Below are 27,370 nucleotides of genomic sequence, written 5' to 3' on the forward strand. Positions count from 1 at the left end.
TCTGAAAATCCAAATACACTACATCTACCGGTTCACCTTTATCCACATGTTTATTAACCCCTTCAAAAAAATGAAGCAGATTTGTTAGGCAAGACTTCCCTTGGGTAAATCCATGTTGACTGTGTCCCTTTAAATCATGTCTTTCTATATGCTCTACAATTTTGATCTTGAGAATAGTTTCCACTATTTTTCCCGGCACTGAAGTCAGGCTCACTGGTCTATAGTTACCCGGATCGCCCCTGGAGCCTTTTTTAAATATTGGGGTTACATTGGCGACCTTCCAGTCTTCAGGTACAATGGATGATTTTAATGATAGGTTACACATTTTAACTAATAGATCAGTAATTCATTTTTTAGTTCCTTCAGAACCCTAGGTTGCATACCATCCGGGCCAGGTGATTTGCTACTCTTTAGTTTGTCAGTCTGGCCTACTACATCTTCCAGGTTCACAGTGATTTCGTTCAGTTCATCTGACTCATCACCCTGAAAACCATCTCTGGAACTGGTATCTCCCTAACATCCTCCTTAGTAAACACGGAGGCAAAGAATTCATTTAGTCTTTCTGCAATGGCCTTATCTTCCCTAAGAGCCCCTTTAACCCCTCTGTCATCTAATGGTCCAACCAACTCCCTCACAGGTTTCTTGCTTTGGATATATTTTAAAAAGTTTTTATTATGAGATTTTGCCTCTATGGCCAACTTCATTTCAAATTCTCTCTTCGCTTGTCTTATCAATGTTTTACACTTACCTTGACAATGCTTATGTTTTATCCTATTTTCTTCAGATGGATCCTTCTTCCAATTTTTGAAGGATGTTTTTTTGGCTAAAATAGCCTCTTTCACCTCACCTTTTAACCATGACGGTAATAGTTTTGCCTTCCTTCCACCTTTCTTAATGCGCTGCACCTCTAGGATTGTATTTTTAAACAATGTCCAAGCCTGTTGAACACTTTTAACCTTTGCAGCTGCACCTTTCAGTTTTTTTCTAACTATTTTCCTCATTTTATCAAAGTTTCCCTTTTTAAAATGTAGTGTTAGGGCTGCAGATTGTCCCCCTTCCAATTATTAGTTTAAATTTGATCATGTTATGATCACTGTTGCCAAGTGGCCCTACCACCATTACATCTCTCACCAAATCTTGGGTTCCACTAAGAATTAAATCTAAAATAGCTCCCTCTCTTGTTGGTTCCTGAACCAATTGCTCTATGAAGCAATCATTTATTACATCCAGGAACTTTATCTCTCTAGCAAGTCCTGATTTTACATTTACCCAGTCAATATTGGGGTAATTGAAATCTAAACAAACAAACTGGGAGTCAGTAGATAACCACAGAAATAATCTAGTAACAAAAATTGTGGAAATCGCAATATTGTAAATGTTAGCCTAAGAAGGTGTCAGCAAGCCTGACGTTATATGTCTTTATAGCAGACACTAACCGGTCTACTCAATCATCCACCTTCATCATTTTTTAATGCTTTAATACTACAAAAATTATTTTTATAGAACTTTTTTCTTTTTAATTAAAATTGTCCTCCATGGAATTCAAAGTGTATCAGACTCTTATCGGACAGCTCATTCTTATTGCCCTACACGGGCCGGTGTTTCACTTCCTCAGCTTCGTCAGGGGCACATCAAAAGATGTTTTAGCAAGAGTCAGTTACCTACAATAACCATATAATAATTAATTTATATATCGAAAGAGGAAAAAATAGTACTTATCTTAATAGAAGCAAGGCTACCGTTCAAAATGGACCTCACGTCTCAGCCATCTTGTCAAAAGGGATTTGGAGGAACTGAAACCGAGGTTCAAGGCTCTTTAAATTCACCTGAATTCTGACGTCAATGACCTAGGTCAAGTGTGGTTGAGATATCATGAATTGAACAATGAAAAATCATTTAAAGAGCATAATCACCCCAAAAAAGCATGCAGTTCTAATTCATTATTTAACCCAATTGGATACACAGTATTAAGTAGGGATGTGAATCGTTTTTTGACGATTTAAAATATCGTCCGATATATTTTAAATCGTCAAAAAATCGTTAGGGCCACGATACAATACCAATTCCCCCGATTTATCGTTAAAAAATCGTAAATCGGGGGAAGGGGGAGGGCAGGAAAACTGGCACACTAAAACCCCCTAAAACCCACCCCTGACCCTTTAAATTAAATCCCCCACCCTCCCGAACCCCCCCCCCCCAATGCTTTAAATTACCTGGGGATCCGGCAGTGGTCCAGAACGGCGGCGGTCCGTAACGGCCCCCTCAATAGAATCGTGTTGTCTTCAGCCGGCGCCATTTTTCAAAATGGCCGCCGCAAAATGGCGGCGGCCATAGACAAAAACGATTCGACGGAGGAGATCGTTCCGGACCCCCGCTGGACTTTTGGCAAGTCTTGTGGGGGTCAGGAGGCCCCCCCAAGCTGGCCAAAAGTTTCCTGGGAGTCCAGCGGGGTTCCGGGAGCGATTTCTCGCCGCGAATCGTTTTCGTACGGAAAATGGCGCCGGCAGGAGATCGACTGCAGGAGGTCGTTCAGCGGGGGTTCCGGACCGCCGCTGAACGACCTCCTGCACTCGATCTCCTGCCGGCGCCATTTTCCGTACGAAAACGATTCGCGGCGAGAAATCGCTCCCGGAACCCCGCTGGACTCCCAGGAAACTTTTGGCCAGCTTGGGGGGGCCTCCTGACCCCCACAAGACTTGCCAAAAGTCCAGCGGGGGTCCGGAACGACCTCCTCCGTCGAATCGTTTTTGTCTATGGCCGCCGCCATTTTGCGGCGGCCATTTTGAAAAATGGCGCCGGCTGAAGACAACACGATTCTATTGAGGGGGCCGTTCCGGACCGCCGCCGTTCTGGACCACCGCCGGATCCCCAGGTAATTTAAAGCATTTGGGGGGGGTTCGGGAGGGTGGGGGATTTAATTTAAAGGGTCGGGGTGGGTTTTAGGGGGGTTTAGTGTGCCGGCTCACGATTTTAACAATTTTTCACGATAGTTTACACACCCAAACGGCAACAATACGATTCCCTTCCCCTCCCAGCCGAAATCGATCGTTAAGACGATCGAGGACACGATTCACATCTCTAGTATTAAGTCTATATATCCAGCGCTGTTCAGCTTGCAATAAAAGGCGATGTCGATCTCCCCCACGCCAATGCGGTAATATATGATCTATAGCACAGAAACATAGATCAGCAAAAGTATGTTTATGTTCTTGACAATGCAATACCAGCGGTTCGTCTTCTCGATTGTTTTTGATATTAGAACGGTGTTCTATCATTCTGGTCTTTAAAAGACGCTTAGTTTTCCCAACATAGAGTAATGAGCACGGACATTGAATCAAATAGACCACCATCGAAGAATCGCAGGTAGTGTCATGTTTTAAAAATATTTTATATCCTGAAGGTAACAATAATAGGGATGTGAATCGTTTTCCATATCGTCTTAACGATAGAAATCGTGTGGCAGGGCAAGAAAATCGTCTTAGGCACGATTTTTTAGTTAAAAAATCGTTAAAAATCGTTTTTTCCGATTAGTGCGCACTAACTCGAGTTAGTGCGCACTAACGGGAGTTAGTGCGCACTAACTGGGAGATAGTGCGCACTAACTGAAAATGATACAATTTGACACTTTTCAGGTCAGTTAAAGTCAGTTTAGGAATGAATATGTATTCCTATTGGCTGCCCTCTTATTTATTCATGTTACCAAGTTTCCTACTGACAGTATATGGGGGATGGGAAATGGAAACAGTTGGTAGCTTGACAAAACAAGTAATGTGATCAGTCAATGTGACTAGAACTTGTGACCTAACCCTGATACCAGGGGTATTGTGATCTTCCTGCACACAGTGCCCTATCCCTATTAATACCAGGAGTGTTGTGATCTTCCTGCACACAGTGCCCTATCCCTAATACCAGGGGTGTTGTGATCTTCCTGCACACAGTGCCCTATTCCTGATACCGGGGGTGTTGTGATCTTCTTGCACACATCCTGATATCAGGGATAGGGCACTGCATGCAGGAAGATCACAACACTCCTGGTATTAATAGGGATAGGGCACTGCATGCAGGAAGATCACAACACTCCTGGTATTAATAGGGATAGGGCACTGCATGCAGGAAGATCACAACACCCCTGGTATCAGGGATAGGGCACTGTGTGCAGGAAGATCACAATACCCCGGAGGAGTGAGGGTCAGGCAGCTCCCCCCTGTCTGTGAAGCCAGCCTCTCACTAGTAATGCAGGGAGGGGGCTGTCTCAGACTTCACCATCCTCCCCCCCCCCCCCCTTACCCACACACCATTCACTAGCTGGGACATGGGGGAAGTCAGGAGTGAGGGTCAGGCAGCTCCCCCCTGTCTGCGAAGCCAGCCTCTCACTAGTAATGCAGGGAGGGAGCTGTCTCAGACTTCACCATCCTCCCCCCCCCCCCCCTCACCCACACACCATTCACTAGCTGGGACATGGGGGAAGTCAGGAGTGAGGGTCAGGCAGCTCCCCCCTGTCTGCGAAGCCAGCCTCTCACTAGTAATGCAGGGAGGGAGCTGTCTCAGACTTCACCATCCTCCCCCCCCCCCCCCTCACCCACACACCATTCACTAGCTGGGACATGGGGGAAGTCAGGAGTGAGGGTCAGGCAGCTCCCCCCTGTCTGTGAAGCCAGCCTCTCACTAGTAATGCAGGGAGGGAGCTGTCTCAGACTTCACCATCCTCCCCCCCCCCCCCCTCACCCACACACCATTCACTAGCTGGGACATGGGGGAAGTCAGGAGTGAGGGTCAGGCAGCTCCCCCCTGTCTGTGAAGCCAGCCTCTCACTAGTAATGCAGGGAGGGAGCTGTCTCAGACTGGTATCAGGGTTAGGGCACTGTGTGCAGGAAGATCACAACACTCCTGGTATTAATAGGGATAGGGCACTGTAAGAGATGACTGTAGTAGATTGAATAAAGATCTGATGTTTCTGCTCTCCTCACACCAAACAAAAACAACACACAAGCAGAGAAGCCCTTCTTACAAAGCTGAGCTAGTGAGTTAAGTAGGAGGAAAAGTAAACATACTGGTGCCAGTGTGGCTACTTAAAAAATACACTTACCAACAATCAATTACATATATTTGAACTGTGTACAGTTCCAGCCAGGACCACCTTTCTAAAATGCACAGTGATTGGCAAATTCAACATGCACTAGCATTTCAGGTGCCTGCTAACAAAAATAATAAACAAACAAGTTCTAGTCACGTGAGTACTGATCATTACATTACTTTTTTTGTCAAGCTTCCAACTGTTTCCATTTCACATCCCCCCAACCATATTGGTAACATCAATAGATAAGAGCACAGCCAGCCAATAGGAATACATACATACATATTCATTCCTAAGTGACCTTTACTGACCTGGGAAGTGTGAACACTTTGTTTCATTTTCTGTTGGTGTTCGTTAGTTTCCAGTTCCATTTCCCATCCCCCCAACCATCACCTCAGTGGTAACCTTGGTAATATCAATAGATAAGAGGGCAGCCAGCCAATAGGAACACATATTCATTCCTAACTGACCTTCAGTGACCTGGAAAGTGTTTATTTGTATCATTTTCAGTTAGTGCGCACTAAATCGAGTTAGTGCGCACTAACTCGAGTTAGTGCGCACTAACACGATTTAACGATTTTTAACGATAAATCGTTAGAATTTCTATTGTATCGTGTTCTATAACGATTTAAGACGATATAAACATTATCGGACGATAATTTTAATCGTTGAAAAACGATTCACATCCCTAAACAATAATTGATCTTGAATAGACATCGATGATTGGCACACAGAACAGGTGTGACATGGGTGATGTGATCCAGAGGTATGACTAGGTGGAACTGACGTCACAGAACTGTCAGATTTTACTAACAGATTTCTCAAGTTTGCAGCGCGAGAGAAAGTGATACGTGGTGGAAGATGAAAAATCTCATGTACTTGTAAAACATGCCAATATTTCAGAATTGACTCTCGAATTTTTGAAGCAGCAGAGGAATAGGGTAAAATGCAAGTCTGACGTTCAGAGTCATCTACTGTACATGGAAGGAACAGGTAATCCCGATGAGAGTATTTTGCACGAAGGTAAGCCTTCCTGATACATGACCGAGGATAACCTCTTACAGCAAAACGTTCATTTAATATTTTGGACTGCATTTCAAAATCTGCTGCTGATGTACATAGACGTCTCAGACGAATATACTGACTTACCGGCAAGTTTCTCTTTAAATTCCTTGGGTGAGCACTAGTATAATGAAGGTAAGTATTTGAACAAACAGGTTTACGGTATAATGAAGTAACAAATTTCCTATCGATCAAAGTGATATGAATATCCAAAAATGTAATTGTTTGTGAATCAATTGAAGCAGTGAATTTCAAATGAGAATTACAGGAATTTAACCAAATCAAAAATAATTGAAATGTCTCCTCATCTCCTCTCCATAGAACAAAAACATCATCGATGTAACGCTTCCAGGAAACTAATTGTTGCATAAATGGATGGTTAGTGAGCCAACTGTTCTCAAAATGATGCATATACAGATTTGCCAAATCTGGGGCCATGGATGCCCCCATAGCCGTGCCACATACCTGTAAATAAAATTCTTGATTGAAAGCAAAAAAATTTTTCTTTAAAGCAATCTGTAGAAGTTGTGACAAAAAGTCAACCACACTTGACCTAGGTCATTGACGTCAGAATTCAGGTGAATTTAAAGAGCCTTGAACCTCGGTTTCAGTTCCTCCAAATCCCTTTTGACAAGATGGCTGAGACGTGAGGTCCATTTTGAACGGTAGCCTTGCTTCTATTAAGATAAGTACTATTTTTTCCTCTTTCGATATATAAATTAATTATTATATGGTTATTGTAGGTAACTGACTCTTGCTAAAACATCTTTTGATGTGCCCCTGACGAAGCTGAGGAAGCGAAACACCGGCCCGTGTAGGGCAATAAGAATGAGCTGTCCGATAAGAGTCTGATACACTTTGAATTCCATGGAGGACAATTTTAATTAAAAAGAAAAAAGTTCTATAAAAATAATTTTTGTAGTATTAAAGCATTAAAAAATGATGAAGGTGGATGATTGAGTAGACCGGTTAGTGTCTGCTATAAAGACATATAACGTCAGGCTTGCTGACACCTTCTTAGGCTAACATTTACAATATTGCGATTTCCACGGTAATTGAAATCTCCCATTATTATTGCACTGCCAAATTGGTTTGCTTCCCTGATTTCTTTTAGCATTTCATCATCTGTCTGACCATTTTGTCCAGGTGGACGGTAGTATACTCCTATCACTATACTCTTACCCAACACTCATGGTTATTATGGTATATCCCTGTTCAAGGGAATAAGAAGGCCCACTTGACTTGGCATTGATTAAAGTACGAGTGCAGGAAGGTCTTGAGGGATTGGTTTGTACATTCTGCTAACTCATTAGTCTGGGGTTGAAAAGCGGAGGAGAAATCTAGGATAATCCCACATTTTTTATATAAGCTTCTCCAATAATGGGCAGTGACTTGGACACTCTGGTCTGAAAGAATGTGGCAGGGAAGGTCATGTAAGCAGAAGACATGCAGTACAAACAACTGAGCCAGTTCCAGGGCTGAGGAGAGTCAAGGTAGAGGGACAAAATAGGCCATTTTGGAGAATCTGTCCACAATTATCCAAATTGTAGTGTTGCCCCCTGATGGGAACAGATCAGTAATAAAATCAGTAGCCAGATGCATCCATGGTTCTTCAGGAGTGGAAAGAGGTTGTAGCAAGCCCTTGGGTCAGGTTTGGGAACTCTTGTTGGCTGCGCATGTGGGACAAGAGTCTACATATCGCTTGATATCCTGTTTCCAGTTAGGCTGCCAGTAGCAGCAGGAGAGGAGCTCTTCAGTGCATAGGACTCCTTGATGTCCGGCCAAGGGAGCATCATGAGCCCAACTGAGCACTCGTTCTTGCAGACGTTAGAGAACTATGGTCTTCACCATGGGTATGGTGGTGGCAGCAGCAATGGAGATCCTGGCTGGGTAGGCAGAGTAAAAAGGTAAGCTGGCCAGGTCAGAGAGCCGAGGTGACTTAATGAAGAGCCACTGAGGTATTGGACAGGCTGAGTTAAGTAGGCTGAGGCTTGGATGTTTTGTAATCAGTGAGGAGGTAACTGGCAAGGTGATGAGCAAGGCTCACTGAGGATCCCTGGTGGGGAGAATAATACATAGCAGGCTGAACCTTGTCATGGGGAGACTGCACTACAGCAAAACCAATGCAGTACCCTCCCTTTAAGACCCCCTTCTCTTGGATCCCATTTGCCATTGGGGTTGTGGTTGTATTTACTAGGTTTCCTTGAATTGCAGTCAGTGGTGTCCAGAAGGGAGACAAAGGTGCTTGGAATAAAAGTGTCTCTCTGAGGCAGTGGTCTTGAACCAGAGCTCTCTTGGCACTGAAGCACAGAATCAAGTTGTCTGGGACGCTGAAACAGTGGATCAGGTTCTCTGGGGCATTGAAGCATGAAATTGAGTTCTCTGGGGTGCTGAGGTCCTGAATCAGGGTTTCTGGTGTGCTAAAGTGTTGAATCAGGTTCTCTGGTGCACTGAAGCACTGATTTAATGTCTCATGAGTGCTGAGTTATGAGGCCAGAATCTCTCTGGCATCCCTCCAGCATTGGACGCTGACTCGAAATGTCTCCAAGACTGGACAGCTGGCTCGGAGTCTCTTTGGTCCTGAGTCAGCTGAAATGGCCGAGTTGGACTCCTCCTGGAGCAAGTTGGCTGGAATGGAATCCCTCAGAAGAAGATCTGCTGGCCTGGGCCTCTCCTGGAGTGGAGTTAATGAAATGGATGAGTCCTGGAATTGTGGCAGAGCTGAGACCAGCAGGATTTCAGTTGGAATTACTATTCCCTAAGACTGGGAAGATAAGCTAGGATGTGCAGAAGGCATTAACGATGTTTTCTCATTGCAAAATGACTGAACAGAGGCACAGGACTTCCCTGGAGACTGAATTGCACCAGTGGTGGAAACAGCAATCTGAAGTGGGTTATGTGTAGCAGAGTTGGAGTTAGGAGGGATCCAGAGAAGGCCAGTTTGAGAAAGGTATACATTGCTTTCCTATGAGTCAGAGCTGATCTTGTTAGCAGTTTGCTACATGCAGCTGAAGACAGCTCTCTTTGTCTCAAAGCTTCTGCATACCGAGGTAGTGGTTAAGGAACTTGATTACCCAGTGCATTCTCTCACTCCTGATTGCCTGGCTGGATCTAGAAGCCAATTTTGCCTTAGCAGGTAAATTTTTAAAAACTTTTCCTGGCAGTTTATGGCTGTGATTTTCAAAGAGGTTGTCCTGAGTATTTCTTGAAAAGTAATTTTCCTGCTTTTAGAATCTAAGGTTTCCTTAACAGGAGCTGACTTAGAAACTATGGGTTTCAGAGAGGTTGGATGTAGAAGCTGATTTTGCCTTTAGAAGTAAGGTTTTAAACTTTCCTTGGCTAAATTTACTTGTGTCTTGGTGTGCTGTGGTTTTCAAGGGAGCTCAGTTGGTTGCAGAACAAATTAGGCAGGCTCTGTCAGGAAGCGTATACCCAGGTAGGCATTTACATTTCCCCAGGTGGGATTGAGGAAACCACATCCCACACAATCTGGAAATATGGGAGAATTTTTAGCTAGTCATATGCTGCACTTCCAATAAGCTGGGGTCTACAGTGCAATCGTATCGTCAGGGTGGGGTGCAACACAGGTACTACAGGCATTTACAGACACAGTGTTGATAAAACAGCAGTCTTTAAAGTCCCACAATCCAAAATTAGGAAAATGACAAGCAATGCATTCTAGATAATGTGAAGGATTCCAAATTTGGCAGACAGGACAAACATAACGAGGTATAGAACCTGAGAAGGCTTGAATTGCTGGGGCAGGAACAGTGTCAGTAATAGAATGATTAAAATCTGTTCCAGACTCACCAAGTTGGCAGGAAGCCTTGCATCCCAAGGGGGTTGTTTGGCCTCTTCATTCTGTCATGGACTGGCAGGTTGGAGTTGGGGCACCCCTGCAGGAGCAGTACAGGACTCCTAGCCAGCACCATCCCCCCAGGTGTATCCCTTGGGTTCTGGGGGCCGGTAGAGCTTAACTCCTGCTGAACATCATGGCAGTAGCTGGATACAGGCATTGGCTGGTAGAGAACAAACAGAACAAGAATAGGACAGGGCTAGAGATGTGAATTGGTTCCGGTATCGTGTTCGTAGAACCACGGGAAATCATTTCCCGTGGTTTTTGTTCGGCTGTCCCGAGCCGGAAAAAAAAACCCCACCCTGACCCTTTAAATCTAATTATTTAGAATCCCCCACCCTCCCGACCCCCCCAAAACTTTCCTAAAGTACCTGGTGGTCCAGCGGGGGTCCCAGGAGCTCGCGGATTGTTGGCTGCCAGTAAACAAAATGGCACCGATGGTCCTTTGCCCTTACCATGTGACAGGGGCTATCAGTGCCATTGGCCAGCCCCTGTCACATGGTAGGTGCAATGGATGGCCGTCGCCATCTTAAAAAATGGCGCAGGCCATCCATTGCTCCTACCATGTGATGCGGCCGGCCAATGGCATCGACAGCCCCTGTCACATGGTAAGGGCAAAGGGCCATCGGTGCCATTTTGATTAGTGGCAGCTGACAGCCCGAGAGAGGGAGATCGCTCCCGGGACTCCCGCTGGACCACCAAATCCTTTAGGAATGTTTTGAGGGGGTCCGGAGGGTGGGGGATTCTAAATAATTAGATTTAAAGGGGTGGGTTTGGGGGGGTTCTGTGTGCCCTTTCTTCCCCCCCCCCCCCAAAAAAAATGATAAGAAAACCACACAAAAATTTTATGGGGTTTTCCTATCGCTTTCGGGGATCCCCCGATACTTGACAGATTAGAAAATATCAGGGAGCCAAAAGAGGGAGAGCGGACGACCCACCGAGTCCTGCAGGCGCCGGCAATTGTGAGAACTGATCGCAGCTGTGAGGGCTGCGTGTGCCGGGTGTCATCAGCCTGTGCTGGGGCTTTAAAACCCCGAGAGAGCCAGAGTGTGTTGGAGCCGAAAGAGGGAGAGCGGAGGACCCACCGAGTCCTGCAGGCGCCGGCAATTGTGAGAACTGATCGCAGCTGTGAGGGCTGCGTGTGCCGGGTGTCATCAGCCTGTGCCGGGGCTTTAAAACCCCGAGAGAGCCAGAGTGTGTTGGAGCCGAAAGAGGGAGAGCGGAGGACCCACCGAGTCCTGCAGGCGCCGGCAATTGTGAGAACTGATCGCAGCTGTGAGGGCTGCGTGTGCCGGGTGTCATCAGCCTGTGCCAGGGCTTTAAAACCCCGAGAGAGCCAGAGTGTGTTGGAGCCGAAAGAGGGAGAACGGAGGACCCACCGAGTCCTGCAGGCGCCGGCAATTGTGAGAACTGATCGCAGCTGTGAGGGCTGCGAGTGCCGGGTGTCATCAGCCTGTGACGGACTATAAAATCTCGCGAGAAGCGGCGCTTAGTCGCCGCTGGCGCATCGCCTAAGCCGCGCGCGCCAAAGGGGCGCGCGCGGCTTAGACCGGCTTTGACTGTCTTTGGCTGGTTGGTGTCTGAATCCTCCTTAAATTGGATTTATGGGGCGGAAAAGGAAGGCCAGAGCTTATACATCTTCTCCGGTCACCCCCAGAATCGGACCGATGGACACTCTTCTAAGCAGACTCAATAGGCCATCAGAGGACGTGGATAGAGACTCTTTTGAAGTCTCATTAAGTCCTGGCCTGAGACCCACACCCTCCCAACCCCCGGGTGCAGCAACCGTGGAAGGATCCACAGGAAGTGAGACTGCAAACGTAAGTAGAGCTGAAACCCCTCCCGAAGTGAAGGGAGCGGAAGCTCTACACCATTTGTCTTCTTTACAACAGGAAGGTGAAAGTGGAAATATATCTCCACTTCAAGTAAGCATCCAAGCTGTTGACTTGGATGCATCCAAAGGTACGTTAGGGGATCTTTGGAGGATGTTATTGAGACTTGATAACAATGTTACTCAGATGAACTCCTCTCTTTCAATGATGGTTAATAACAATAAGGTATCTATTGCTGAACAGGGTAAAAAATTATTGGATATAAATGAGAGAGTGAATAATTTGTCAACTAATGTTCAAAGTATACAGAGTGTAGAAACAATACGAGTAGCTGATAATGTAATGTTGCATAATGACATTGAAAATTTGGAAAATTTAATGCGGATTAAGAACCTCAAATTTGTTAATTTTCCATATACAAGACTATTATCCCCATATGAAATGTTTGTTAAATATCTTAAAGAAAATTTAACCTGTAGAAATGAGGAAATACCTCTTATATCTAAGATTTATTATTTCCCATTTAAAGTTGATAAGCCAGGTGGACTGGAGGACATGCAGTCCCCAGGCATATCAACTTTTCTAGAAGAATCCTTAGACATAGTAAATAAAAGAACAACTTTGTTTGTCTCTTTTGTTCAGGAAAGGGACAAGGAGTTTATTTTTGAGAAATCTCTAAAAAACCGAGAAATGTTATTTTGTGGTCAAAAGGTGTATACCTTTCCTGATGTTTCCAAAGCTACACAGGCTCGCAGGAAACAGTTTTTAATGTTGAAAACTAAAACATTAGAGCTAGGGACAACTTTTTATTTAAAGTTCCCCTGCCGATGTTTTGTTAATTACCAAGGAAATAAGTTTATTTTCTCGTTACCTGAACATATGGAGAAATTTATAAGAGATAAAGAACTTGAAAAATTGAATCAAGCCTCAGAAACTACAGTGGGTTAGAAAAGTAATGTGTCCTCCTTATCTCCATACTTAAAATTTCCTAAGAGTTTATTGCTATTTGGCTCCCATTATATTTTAAATAGTGCAATAATTGTATAATTTTGTGGAAATTTATTGTGAGTTTATGTAATTGCACATTTATTTACTTTTGATTGTGTAAGAAAATTATTAATCATGTAAGAATGATAGAAAATATCGTACGATATTTTCATCTGTCAGAAAAATGATGCACATCCCTAGACAGTACTACACAGGCAAAAATAAACAGGAAAGCCCAACAAGGCACAAGGCTAGCTAGGAGAACCTAACAGGCCTGATCACCACAAGGTGAGGCTGAAAGGCCCAGGAGGCCACAGAACAAGGCAAGGAGGCCAGGTAGTCCACAGAGCAAGACAGGAGGCCTGGGTAGGCCACAAGGTAAGGCTAAGTAGGGCTGAAGCTTAGGCATTGTGTAATGAGCAAGGAGGTAACTGGCAAGGTAACGAGCAAGGCTTGCTGAAGACCCCTGGCGGGGAGAAGACTGCAGTATGCTGAACCTTGGCATGAGAAACTGCATCACAGGCAAAACCATGACACAAATCCTTTGAATATTGACCTCCTTATTTTTATAGGACATTTGTTGTTCAAACTATTGCTTATATGTGATTCATATACTAATTATGTTCTGTATCCACAAAGACCAATCTGACTTGGTGAGGATCTTTGTGTTTCCACTTTAGGTATCACATGTACGGCCTTCAGGTTTATCGTTTAAGTATTGCTGTCACCAATGGACAAGGCACGGAAACAATTGTGTTCCAGAAAGAAGGAAATTATGGATTCTACTGGAATTATGGACAAGTCACATTAAATGAAACATCACACTTTACGGTTTAAGTGATTTTCCGTCAATCAGTATAAATATTTTTTAATGCATCTTTAATGTAATCTCTAGCGCTTTCCATCTGCTGTTCAACAAAGATAAATGCTTGGTTATCTAAACTTGATTTATCTAATTATCAACCATAAAGTGCAAAGACTGAGAGCTTTGCTAGTAGAGTGAATGAATGACAAGATGGATGGGTGGAGAGAAAAAACATCCCTTGGTCCTCAATGGCCAATACTCAGTTGGCATGTGGGGAAGTGAAGAAGGGACTGGATTCTAGCAAATATGTGGAGATAAAATGGGAGCCGGATGGATAAGCAGAAATTAATCTATACTTCTTCCTTGTAGAGCTGCATCGCAATTGAAGAATAACTGGAATTTTTTAACTGGAATTTCAGATTGCCTTTGATGCCACTAAAAACCCTGGTTTTAGTGACATCGCATTGGATGACATTGGCCTGACAAGTGGATGTTGTAATGACAGTGCTTATCCACAGCCAACTCTGGTTCCTACCACCCCTGCCATTACTGTGCTCCCTAGTAAGTAAGCCACACGTTTGTCACTGAATATGTGGTTGATTCCCCAGTCTTTCATTCTCCAGGCTGTGGAATGCAGGTTTTGTTATTCCACAAACAATCATCTGCAAGTCTTCTTAGTATAAGACCCAGGCAAAAGAAATGTGCTTCAGATTATTGGAACAAACCTGCAACTTCTCCCACTTGTGTGCTTGAAGTTACTGTATGACTCAATGCTTTTAAAGGCATCTTTGTTATTAAATCATGGTGAATAGATTGGTACTAGTTTTAATGTGTTAAACATCTTTCAGATGTGTGCTTTATTGCTATTCTGTTCCATACTAGGACTTTTGACACATACTCTCAGATAGCCAAAGCCTTTCACTTGAGTCCTTTACTGTGACTCACAGTCACCTACAGACTAACCTTTCAGATTGTCCCCCTGCTACATACATTGTACACTAGGCGTACTATCCACTAGGGATGTGCACAATTTTTTTTTCGGTTCGTTTTCAGGTTCGGGGTGGGCCATTTTGGTCCACTCCCTGAATCCGAAAACTTTTTTAGTTTTGTTTTCGGAAATGAGTAAAAAAAAACCCCCAAAAACCCACCCCAACCCTTCAAATTTACTTAATTGAACCCTCCCCACCACCATCCCGATCCCCCCCCCCCCAAGACTTACTAAAAGCCCTGGTGGTCCAGCAGGGTCCCAGGAGCAATCTCTCCATCTCGGGCCATCGACTGCCACTAATAAAAATGGTGCCGGTGGCGCTTTGCCCGTACCATGTGACAGGGGCTACCGGTGCCATTGGTCAGCCCCTGTCACATGGAAGGAGCAATGAATGGCCCGTGCCATTTTTTAAGATGGCACCGGCCGTCCATTGCTCCTACCATGTGACAGGGGCTGACCAATGGCACCGGTAGCCCCTGTCACATGGTAAGGGCAAAGGGCCACTGGTGCCATGTTGATTCCTGGCAGGCCCGACGGCCCGAGAGCAGAAGATCGCTCCCAGGACCCCCGCTGGACCACCAGGGCTTTCAGTAAGTCTTGGGGGAGGGAATCGGGATAGTGGGGGGGCTTGTAATTAAGTGAAATTGAAGGGTTGGGTTTTGTTTTTTTGTTTTTTTAAATAAATGTGCCTCTCCCCCCCACGCTAACCAGAAAAACAAATTTTTCCCGAATTTCGGGAAAAATCCGTTTCGGGATTCGGGTCTCCCAAACCAGGATGAATTAGGCAATTTAGTTGCAATTGCCTAATTTATTCTAGACGAATGCACATCCCTACTATCCACAAACCAGTCGGCACAGCAGCATTCAACGGATATAGCAGAATATCAATAATTAATATTTCAGGGTTTCATAAACTACAGCACTACTCTTTGTGAATCTGGAACAAGAATACAATGTTACTCCAGTATATCAGCTAAAGGAAGGCAGCAAAGCAATTGAGTAGAGATTAGTGAATATTTAAAGAAACAAGCTTTAGGATCACTAAGCATGTTGATGTTCTTTCAGTTATTTGTATACAAAATGATGAGAATGTGCCTTGGTCTTATCCTATAATGAGAAGATACTTCTGTACAGGTTGGGTTGGGTAATATACATGAAGCCAAAAACTTAACGGGGATATCCAGCGGCCAACTTTAGGACAGCCCTACAATGGCTAACTATGGTCCGCCCTGAAACGTCTCTGAATTATGCAGCTAGAAATATCAACTTCAAAGTTTTTATGAGTCAGTATCCACCAGTGAGGCCTGCTAGAGTTTTCTTTTAAACAGAAAAGCTCAGATTGCTTGGCCGTGTTCCAAACAATGATTTTATCATTAGCAGACTTACAGAGATAGTTACAATGTTATATTACAATATTCCTGCCTAAACATTATATTGCAATGTTTAGGCAGGATTTTGTACCACTCATCTGAATACCAGCACAGTACCATCCTATTCCTTGTTGAGTTTGAAACGTTTTCCATTTGAGTTTCAAGCATTTTGAAGTAAGCAGATTTGAAACTTAAATGCAAAGTATTTCAGCTCCAACTCAATAAAAGTTCAATGGGGACTGGACTGTAGATTTTATTGCTGTTCTCCATTCAGGCAAATTCAAATGCTAATAGAAGCAGAACTAAGAGATTGTACAAAAGAATGCACATTGATTGATTCATACTGGAAAACACTAAGTACAGAGAGAGCATTATGCACTTGTGTGGTGCAGTAAACAGCACCTTTGGCAAGAGAGAGGTTTCTGTCGTTCTATCTTTGCTCTGTGATCATAATCCTTTCTTCTAGCAAAGTACTTTATAATGATGATACTTGAAATCTCATGACAGAGTACATGTGCCAATGGTGGTGAATCAGGGATGAAACAGAATGTAGCAGATTTACTACAGGACACCTGCACTGAGCTCCTTTGACAGATGTGGGATTGTAAATTAAATGAAACGCAGTGAATCGGTTTCTTTTTACTGAACAATTCATAAATATGAAGCTGTAGTGAGGGCAGGAATGGCACCTTAATATAAAAGGCTTCCTAACAAAAGGAGACTAGAGAGGACACTCTGAAGACTTCTAAAAGTTCTGAAGAGAGCCATTCCCTTAACCTGTCCAAACCACATCTGGAAAGATTTGAGACCTAGTTGGAGAAGACCAACGTTTTACATTTCCTGTCCCACAAATTCATTAACTGGATAAAACTTGCCCATACAAAAAAAAGGCAGTGTGAAGCTATTCTGGGGGCATAGCTTATGCTTAGCTGGGAACTGCTGATATTCAATACTACCTGGGTTAAATGTAGCCGCATAAGTTTGCTCGGAGTTGAGAGCAGGTCCAAAGTTTTTCAGATAAACTTTCATGGATCACTTCAACCTTAACTGGTTATAATTATGGAATTTGCTTCCTTCCGAATATTTGAGCAAATTTTACCCAGATAAATTCACTTGAGTAATTTACTGCTCACCAAAATTGACCTCACAGAGGCGAGGTCAAGCACACGTAGGGACTGCTGCAATGCTTGGTTCATGGGGAAATGCTTTGTGTTTGCTACAGCACGATCACGATACATGAGGAGACCTTCTGACTATTGATCAGCAACTGGCTGCTCTGACCATGAACCTCTTAATTCATCTTCATCTCTAATAATTATGTTACCTTTACAAGATTGTGTCTGCAAAATTGCATATCTCCATCATTTTTATGGACTAAGTGCCAAAGTTTGCTACATCTCAAATGAAAATGTCTCCAGAATAAAACATGAATATTCATATCCACAATCCTCATAAAACTGTTATTCCCTGAAGCAATATTATCTAATTGTCTATAAGTTACATTGAGTGATCAATTCACAAGTAGTGATCAATTCACAAGTAGTGGTGAAGTCTAAAACTGTGAAGGACTTCAAAGGGGCGTGGGATAAACACTGTGGATCCATCAAGTCTAGAGGACGTGAATAAAGAAGAGGCAGCAAAACACTGCACGGAGCGGCAGTAGCCACAGAGGCATTCACGGAGCGGGATGCCAGTGGTTGGTGCTCCACCTTCACGGAGCAGAAGGATGGAGGGCTGCCATCTCCAAAAAAAAACAAAAAACAGGGGTGGGTAAGAGTATTTTATTTTATTTATTTAAAAGTATTTCTATACCGTCTTTACAAACAGTGTTTAGTCAAAACGGTTTACATATATCAAAAATAAAATGGAAATAAAAGCAATTAAAATTAAAATAGGAACAATGATGATTGAAAGTAGATTGACGTATAAAATATAAAATTACAAAAAATTTTCATTAATATAAAATAACAAATTGTTTAAAATAAAATAGGTAGCATAAAGAAATCAATAAACAGAACAAGAGAACGTTGGGTGCCTAACTGAATATATGTGTTCTGGAAGTGTGGAATGATTATTTAGTGGGTGGTATCTGAAATGCAGTTCGGAATAAGTGAGTTTTTAAAGATTTTTTGAAATGCTTAGGATTAGATATGGATCTGATGGGGTCTGGTAAAGCATTCCATAGAATGGGACCTATGACTGAGAAAGCTCTTTTTCTAGTAATATCAAGACGGGCTTGTCTGGGTGAGGGAATGTCAAGAAGGTTTTTTTCCAACGATCTTAAGTGTCTAGTCGGTTTGTAAATTCGAAGAATGGAGCATAAAGTGACTGAATTAGGAGTGTAGATAAGAGAATGTATAATGGACAAAATTTTAAATTGTATTCTATATTTAACTGGTAACCAATGTAAAGACTGAAGTATTTATTTATTTATTTATTTAACATTTTTATATACCGGGCTTCATGCAGGATTGCATATCAGCTCGGTTTATATTGTAACTGAAAAAAGACATGCATAAAGAACGCAATTTACATAGAACAGGGACTAAAAAACTTGGAACGAATACATGGGTAAAATTAACTTAACATAGTATAAAAAATGTGAAAACTGGAAATTATCTTGATTGTGAAGTGTTATGTTTCAGGTTTGATTGAGAGTCTATGGATGGAATGTTTGCTAGTGCGTGGAAGATGAGGTGCTTTATTAACATGATTCGAACGCTTGAAGTATTGGGGTAATGTGGTTTTTTTTTGAGGAGTTTGTTAGGATACGTGCTGCTGCATTTTGGATTAGTTGGAGTGAGTGAAGTGTGTTTTCTGGAAGACCTATATATAGAGAATTACAGTAATCCAATCCAGAGAAAATGAGTGATTGAAGAATAGTCCGAAAGTCGTGAAAAAAAAGTAAAGGACGTAGCCGTTTTAAGAGTTGAAGTTTGTAGAAGGAGTTCCTAGTTAACATGGATATGTGTTGTTTTAATGAAAGGTCTGTATTGATAGTTATGCCTAGATTTTTTGCAGATTTTGAAATGGGGATGGTTGTTCCATTGAATATAAGTTGAGAAGGGGGGGCCTATAGATGAGTCAGTGATTGATGAGAGGTGAACTATTTCTGTTTTTTTTGGATTTAGTTTCAGATGATTATGGGATAACCATGTATCAATGGTTGTAAGATATAGTGATACTAATGATAGTGTGTGGGTCCAGGAGATGTTATATGGTACCATGAACTGTATATCGTCAGCATAGATTTTGAATTTTATATTTAAAGAGGCTAATATACGGCAGAGAGGTAGCAGATAGATGTTGAAAAGAATAGGAGATAAAGAAGAACCTTGTGGAACACCTGATGTAATGGAATATGGATCAGAGGAATAGTTGTTTATATTGACTTGTTGGATGCGGTCTGATAGAAATGAAATAAACCATTGTAATACAGTACCTGTAATGCCTATAGATTTAAGAATGGAAATGAGTATTTGGTGATCAATGGTATCGAATGCTGCTGATATATCCAAGAAAACAATGATGTGATCCGTGTAAGAGTCAAAAGCCCAGAATATAGAATCAAAAGAAGTTAGGAGAAGGGTTTCAGTGGAGTGACCTTTGCGGAATCCGTGTTGATTTGTATGTAATATGTCATTTTCTGATAAATAGTCTGATAGCTGAGTATGGGGCAGGGGTGTGGCCTGCTTGTTGCAGCGGTTGCTACCCCTAATTGAGCTGGATGTTCACTTGGATGCAGATCTGGCATTGCTCTCTACATTGGTGGTGGGGTGGAGGGGAATTAGGGCTGGAGGGTACTGGAAGCCAATAGTAACAGGTGGGAGAGAGTAAAAGATAAAAAAAAAAAAAAGGATAGAGTGCGTAGCTTGCTGGGCAGACTGGATGGGCCGTTCGGTCTTCTTCTGCCGTCATTTCTATGTTTCTATAACCTTTCCGCTTTTCTCTTTCAGCTGATTGTGGAGGTCCCTCTGAACTCTGGGAATCAAACAGCTCCTTCAGTTCTCTGAATTACCCCGAGAAGTACCCTAACCAAGCCTTTTGTGAGTCCAAGACCTCTTCCAGTCCTCAACTGCACATGAGTAGAAATTCCCTGCAACGCCTAGATCCAGATGTTTATCTTCAATGCTTTTGCTGTTTATTGAATTTAATATCTAGAATACTGTTTATTAGGGGTGTGCATGGAAAAAGATTTCATGTGTCATTTCATTGTGCTTTTTCCATATATATGATTTATTTGGTTTACATGGTTTGAGCCATTCTATATTTTACAGCACACGCACTTTACTATTCATGACAATGCTTGGTCTTTACTAGATTTTGTGACCATTGCATGCTGAAATACTGTAGCACATGCTTAAACAGCATTAATAAGATTTTTTTGGATTTTTGTGTGATTTTCAGATGTGAAATGACAGAAGACAATATAAGCATTATTAATGTTTTCCTTGTTTAAAATGACAGTACACTCCTAATGGTTTTCTTTGTATCATTAAGGAATCAATTTAAAGGCCTGACACTGTCCCAGAACACCTTTTGCACAGAGTGCATTTTTTAACTTTTTTTTTCCCCTTGTTTTGCTTTAATTTTGCCCAATGCTTGAGTCTTGCCCTAAATCCTCTGCTGACCCAGGTGCACAAATTCCTGAGACACGTTTTTTTAACATTCTGTTTGCATATTTGATATAAAACTAGCAGCAAACAAAAATAAATCTTCTTTTTCTTTGTAATTCTTCAGATTTGCCCTGTGACCGGAGCAGTTTCACCATTGTTTCTTCTCACGTTCCTCTCCAGGCGTGTGGAACTTGAATGCAGATGCAGGGAAGAATATTCAGCTTCACTTTAAAGATTTTGATCTGGAAAATATTTACGATGTTGTTGAAGTCCGAGATGGAAAAGGGGCAGATTCTCTGTTTCTGGGTAAATACTGAGAGGATCCACTTTCTAAGGCTTTCAAATGTTCTTTCCAGGGCCCTAAAATGGCAGAAGGTATTTTGAAAGGAGAATTCTTAATTCTGCTGCAACCTGCTTAATACTTACCTGAATGTAACTAGCCATAAGTTACCAATGAAAAGGCATGAGATGAATACACAAATGCATAAAATGACTTAATTTTCAATGTATCTTGCATTAAAGATTGCTGAAAATATTTCAGCCACAGTCTGATAAAGAACCTCCTAATGTGTGGAGATGCAGTGTACACCTTGAAATGAAGACTGGAAAATTCTGCTGATGTTGTTTGTTTGTTTATTTATATTCCTGTTCATACCCCTGATCAGTCCACACAAGTGAGTTTTGCATTCCTACCAGCAGATGGAAGAAGAGACTAAAAACTTTTAAGGCACTGTTACATAACTGGGGCCTGGATTTATCAAAATGCATTAAATATCGCCTGTGATAGAAAAAGGGGCATATTTTATGGTAATAGGCAGTTTATCACAATTAGTGCTAATACCTATGTGAAGAGCTAAGTTACTGCAACTTGTGATAACTTTTTCCTAACCACTGGAGGGACCATGTTTTATGAGAGAGAGAGAGAAAGAGAGAACCTAGCCATAATGCCTGCACCCTAGATAGGTATTTATATCTCTATGGGAGGTCCACCTAGTAACTCAAGGTGAGGTTTAGGTATTAGTGTAGGGGGTGAGGGGCCACTTTGTCATTCAAATTGAGATGTACGAACAGAACAGTGCTCTCTTGTGAAGATTTGATGACCCTCGGAGTGAAGAAACTCACTCAAAGATGATATTTGTGCAATGTTCTCTACCTATCTAGGGTGAGGGCATTATGGCTAGGTGCTCTCTCTCTTTCTCTCTCCCCCCCCCCCCCCCCCCCTGACGGCCTGGATAGCTAGGCTGGTACTCCGGGAGCTTCAAAGCTACTAACACAGGCCTTTGAGAACACATCACAAAATGCAACGCAACCTTTCGCACAGCTTAACACTACTGAAAAAGGTGTAGCTAAAATCGGCATTAAAGCCGTGCAATAGGACTTCACAAAATGGTTAGCCCATTCCCACCCCTAACTCCTCCTCTTTTTCGGATTTGCATTGCACCATACGTTATGGTGCTATCGCATGCGTTAAAGGCATTTTCGCATGTGTTAACGGCACTTTTCGCATGCGATAAGCCCTTAATGCATGCAAAAACGCCTTATAGCATTTTGATAAATGACCCCCTGAGTGTGCCACCTGCAGTCCCTCAGTATTTCTCTATCTCTAGCAGATGGTAGAAGTAAAAACCTGTTTCCATCAACATCTATTTATTGATTTATCTGCATTTAACGCACGCCTTTCCATGGGAACTCGATGAGGAACATAATAAATACAGAAAACTTATTTCTCCTAGGACAAGCAGAATGGTAGTCCTCACATGTGGGTGACATTATCCGATGGAGCCCAGCACGGAAAACTTTTGTCAAAGTTCTAGAAACTTTGACTGGCACACTAAGCATGCCCAGTATGCCACCATGCCACTATATGTGCGTCCACATGAGGTCCCCCTTCTGTCTCTCTTTTTCCGTGGTGCAGTTGCCTCGCGGTTCTGGAGCTCTGCTTCTATTGTGTCCGTTCCATCGTTGGGACCCCCTTTGCAGTCGGTTCCTCTCCTCGGCGCAGTAGCTGGAAAATATTTTTCTTTCCATTTTGCGGTCGATTCCCAGTATCCCACTTCTCGGTGGCCCCTGGTCATCGACCACTCCCCGGTTATTTTTCATGGCATCGTCCAGCTTTCGCCAGTGCCCCCAGTACCCACAGACCATGTCCATCACGAATCCACATGAGGTTTTCATCCTCTGCCTGGAGGCTGAGGGTGTCAGCTGTGTGATCAGATGACCTCCAAGGGCCGTCATGCATGCTTGGACAAAATGGAGAAACATTTTGGTTCCAAAAAGTCCGCTCCATCCACACTCGCGTCGGAGTCCTCAATACCCGGGGGTCAAGGGGAGCTTCTCAATATGCTCTCCCTCGCTATTTCTCCAAATGCAGCTTCACAGGACTGAGGGAACGGTGAGCGATCTTTAATGATCTCACTGATTTCCAGGACTTTGGGATCCTCAGCTTCCTCAGCACCAGGGAAAGACTGTGCTGAGTACTGTGGGAGATCCCGCAAGCATCAATACTGGTCGCCATTGGTGCATGGCTCTGGTTCCAGTGAGGTACTGGCAGTTGCCGTACCGCCTATGAAGTGACCCCATGATCAGAGGCCCCATTCTCCAATATACCCTGGAGTCCCAGGTGTTCCCCACTGACATTGGTGTTGGGCACCGTGCCTTCTCGGAGAACCGAGGAAGCACCGGTGACGCCTCGTTCCCCCTCCCTCAGTCCTGGCTTCACCGGACTTTCAGGAGGAGTTGGACTGCAGGGTTCAGAGTGCTGTTCTCTGAGCTCTGAAGAGCATTGAGCTACCACCGGCCCCCATACTGGTGCCCGAGCCTGCACCGTCTATCTTGGCGCCCCTGCTTGAGCATCTGGGCCGATTCCACAACCCTCGACTGGTGAGGGAGATGCCGCCTTTTGAATCCCAAGGCCTTTCGAATCCCAAGGCCTTCTCCACACCCTCCTGACGCAACCAGTGCCTGAGGGACCTTCAGTTCCCCAGCAGCCACTGATGCCCCCCTTGGGTTAGATCCCTATTATTGAATCCTCCGAGAAGGAAATCGTGGCTGGTGCCACATGTCCGAGGTCTTGGTTCCCCGAGCCTTTGCCTGAGCCCTCTGGCCTCCAGTGGCCCCCAGTCCCCCCATTACCGGGGAAACTGTCAATTCCCGCTGGTGCCTTCGAAGCCTTCAGAGCCCAGGGCTAGGGTCCTCCACAGGCCTTGCCCGCGCCAGCCTCGCAATGGCTTTAGTGAGGAGGAAGGCCCTTATGACCCGTGGGAGGATGATTCCTAGGAGTCTTCATCCGAATTCTTGGACTAGCCCCTTTCCGAGCCTTCCCTGCCAGAGGAATGATGTCAGTCCCCCCCCAAAGGATCTTTCCTTTGCGGGGTTCATCAGAGCAATGTCCGAAGCTATTCCCTTCCAACTGCTCACGGAGGAGGATGCGCAACATAAGATGTTGGAAGTACTCCAATTTGTCAACGTTCCTAAGGAAATCGTGGTGGTTCCCATCCATGACATCTTTAAGGATCTTCTTCGGATGTGGGAACACCCGATCTCCAGTCAATAGGAAGGTGGACACCACCTATTTGGTACAACAGGCCTTGGGATTCGAAAGGCGGCATCTCCCTCATCAGTCGAGGGTTGTGGAATCGGCCTTCAAAAAGGCCAAGCGCTCCCGTACCCATGCCTCTGCCCCTCCATGGCAAGAACATAGGGAGCTCAATGCTCTGGGTAGAAAGGTCTTCCAGGGCGCTATTCTTATCGCCCATATTGCCGCCTACCAGTTGTATATGACCCAATACAACTGGAACCTGTGGAAATGAGTCCAGGACCTCGCAGAGAGCTTGCCACAGCAGCAACGAGTTGCTCTCTGCCATTGTCCTGCAGGGTCTACAGGCTAGCAAACATGAGGTGAGATCCACCTACGATGTGTTTAAGACAGCGGCTCAAATAGCCACCGTGGGCATTGGTGCCCATAGAATGCCTGGCTCTGGGCTTCTGACCTCCATCCAGAGGAGCAGGAGAAGTTGGCTGACCTCCCATTCACAGGTGACAAACTCTTTAGGGATAAGGATGGGATGCAGTGGCTCAGTTGAAGGACCACCACAAAACCCTCCAGCAGCTCTCCGCCTGCACTTCGGATGCCCCTTCCTCTGCCAGGAAATCTTCCAGACCAAGTTCCAGGAAGCCGTTTTACAGGCAGAGGAAATATTATCCTCCTGCCTTTCAGGCTCACACTCTGTGCACTGGCTCCAGGGGCCGCTCCCATCAACAGCAAGGACCTAGGCCTCAACCAGTGACCCAGCAAACCCCGAGTATGGGTTTCTGACTGGCGGCGAGGGAGCATGAGTCAGCCAAGTGTACTCCCAGCACCGGATCCCCCAGTAGGTGGTAGGCTTATCTGCTTTGCCAACCACTGGAGGGCCATCACTTCGGACCAAAGGGTCCTTGCCATAGTCCATCAGGGGTACTAGCACAATTTCAGACAGCTTCCAGAGAACTGTCCCCGTGATCGTTTTGGAGTTTGTCCGCCCAGCAGGTCATATTCCGGACAGAACTCTCCGCTCTTCCCACTGCAGGAGCGGTAGAGTCCGTTCTTCACCCTCAGCAGGGCCGAGAGTTCTATTCGAGGTAATTCCTCATTCCAAAGAGAAACAGAGGCTTGCGCCCCATTCTTGACCTCAGGGCGTTGAACAAATTCCTCTTAAGAGAAAAGTTCAAGATAGTTTCTCTGGACACTCTGATACCCCTCCTCAATAGAGGAGACTGGCACTGCTCCCGCGATCTCAAGGAAGCTTACGCTTACATAGCTATCTTCCCCGGTCACAGAAAATACCTCCGCTTTGTGGTGGGGAAGGCTCACTATCGGTAGAAGGTACTGCCCTTTGGCTTGGCCTCAGCCCCTCACATCTTCACCAAATGCCTAGCCATGGTGGCTGCATACCTTGGGCATCGTGTGGTGCACGTCTTCCCATAACTAGATGATTGGTTGATCAAGAGCAGTTCCCATATAGGAGCGCTGCACACTTTAGCCCTGACCATGCAGATACTTCAATCCTTGGAGTTTGTAATCAACTACCCAAAGTCTCATCTCTGCCTGTCTCCCCAATTGGACTTTATAGGAGCCAGGCTGGACATGGCACAAGCGAGAGTGTTTCTACCCCGCGATCAGGCTCTTGCACGCACCTCATTGGCAACTTTCGTGCGCAGCAGCCGGCAGATGAGTGCCCGCCTTCTGCTCCATTTGTTGGGCCACATGGCGGCTTCGGTCCATGTTACCCCTCTTGCCCACTTGTGCATGCAAAAGGCACAATGAACCTTGTGGTCGCAGTGGCAACTTGCCTCCCATGACCTCGAGACCTGTCTCTCAGTCACAGAAACTCTGAGGGCATTTCTGTCTTGGTGGAAAAACCTCTCTAATTTGGAGCAAGGAATTCCCTTCCAGGCTGCCCCACTTCAAGTGGTCCTCACCACCAACGCCTCTTCTCAGGGCTGGGGAGCCCAGGTGGACGGCCTTCACACTCAGGGTCTCTGGACCACTCACGAAGCCCACTGTCAGATAAACCTTTTAGAGGTTTGGGCAATCAGTTACGCCCTCTGGGCGTTCCAGGACCAGTTCTCACACAAGGAAGTCCTGATTCAGACGGACAACCAAGATGTGGTATGTCAGCAAACAGGGAGGCATGGGATATTTCCTCCTCTGTTGCGAGGCAGTGCAGATGTGGTCCTGGGCCCTGTCATGGGGGATGTCGCTATGAGCGACATACCTGCCTGAATGTACTGGTGGACCAGCTGAGCCGCTCCTTTAAGCCACACGAGTGGTCCCTAAATCGTAGTTAGTGGTCAGAATTTTTCATTGGTGGGAAACCCAAGATGTGGACCTCTTTGCTTCCCCGTACAATTACAAGGTGCGCACTTTCTGCTCCATGTTGCCAGGGAGCATACCCTCCTCTCTCGCTCCTCTTGAAGACCCTACTGAAGCTTCAACAGGACAGAGTGACCATGATCCTTGTGGCACCTTATTGACCTGACAGATCTGGTTCCCTCTTCTTCGGGATCTGTCAATCAGGGTCCCCATTCGGGTGGGGACTGCGCCCAAGCTGATAACTCAGAAACAGGTCACCCTGTGCCATCCGAATCTCTGGGTGTTGGCCCTGATTTTGTGGATGTTGAGCGCCTAGTTCTTCAGTCCCTGGAACTCTTGGACAGTGTCTCCCAGGTGCTGGTGGCTTCTAAAAAGCCTTCCACCAGGAAGTCTTACAGTTTGAAATGGAGAAGATTCTCCACCTGGTGTGCAGAGCATGGCTTGGATCCATTCCCATCCCCCCTTCCCAAGCTGTTGGACTACTTTTGGCACCTTTCCGAGTCTGGGCTTCAAACCAGCTCAGTCAGGGTTCATTTTAGCGCTGTTAGTGTGTACCATCGAGGTGTCGCTGGCACACCTATATTGGTGCAGCCTATAGTAGGTCACTTTATGAGGGGTCTGGTTCAATTGAAGTCCCCTCTTTGGCCTCCTGTTGCATCCTGGGACCTCAACATTGTCCTGGCATGGCTCATATGACCTCCCTTTGAGCCGTTGTGTTCCTGCGGACCGAAGTTCCTCACCTGGAAAGTTATATTCCTAGTGGCGATTACTTCGCCTCGTAGAATCAGTGAGCTTCAGGCCTTGATTACATATCCACCATACACAAGGTTTTTTCATAATTGTGTAGACTTGCGTATGCACCCTATCTTCCTCCCTGAGGTCAAGACTGATTTCCACATCAATCAGTCCATTTTTTTACCTACCTTCTT

At 44.6% G+C, this 27,370-nt stretch overlaps 1 protein-coding gene across 1 annotated transcript in view; it reads left to right on the top strand.

Annotated features, from left to right (window-relative positions):
* The window catches only part of TMPRSS15 (transmembrane serine protease 15), a 335,674-nt gene that overhangs the window by 206,439 nt on the left and 101,865 nt on the right, over positions 1 to 27,370 (top strand). Inside the window, exons 14-17 of the mRNA XM_029579188.1 lie at positions 13,492 to 13,642; positions 14,036 to 14,177; positions 19,931 to 20,020; positions 20,771 to 20,896. Of these exons, the coding sequence (XP_029435048.1) occupies positions 13,492 to 13,642; positions 14,036 to 14,177; positions 19,931 to 20,020; positions 20,771 to 20,896 (509 nt within the window). The remainder of the gene's footprint in view (positions 1 to 13,491; positions 13,643 to 14,035; positions 14,178 to 19,930; positions 20,021 to 20,770; positions 20,897 to 27,370) is intronic.

The sequence above is a fragment of the Rhinatrema bivittatum genome, chromosome 15 (assembly GCF_901001135.1).
Source record: "Rhinatrema bivittatum chromosome 15, aRhiBiv1.1, whole genome shotgun sequence".
NCBI lineage: Eukaryota > Metazoa > Chordata > Amphibia > Gymnophiona > Rhinatrematidae > Rhinatrema > Rhinatrema bivittatum.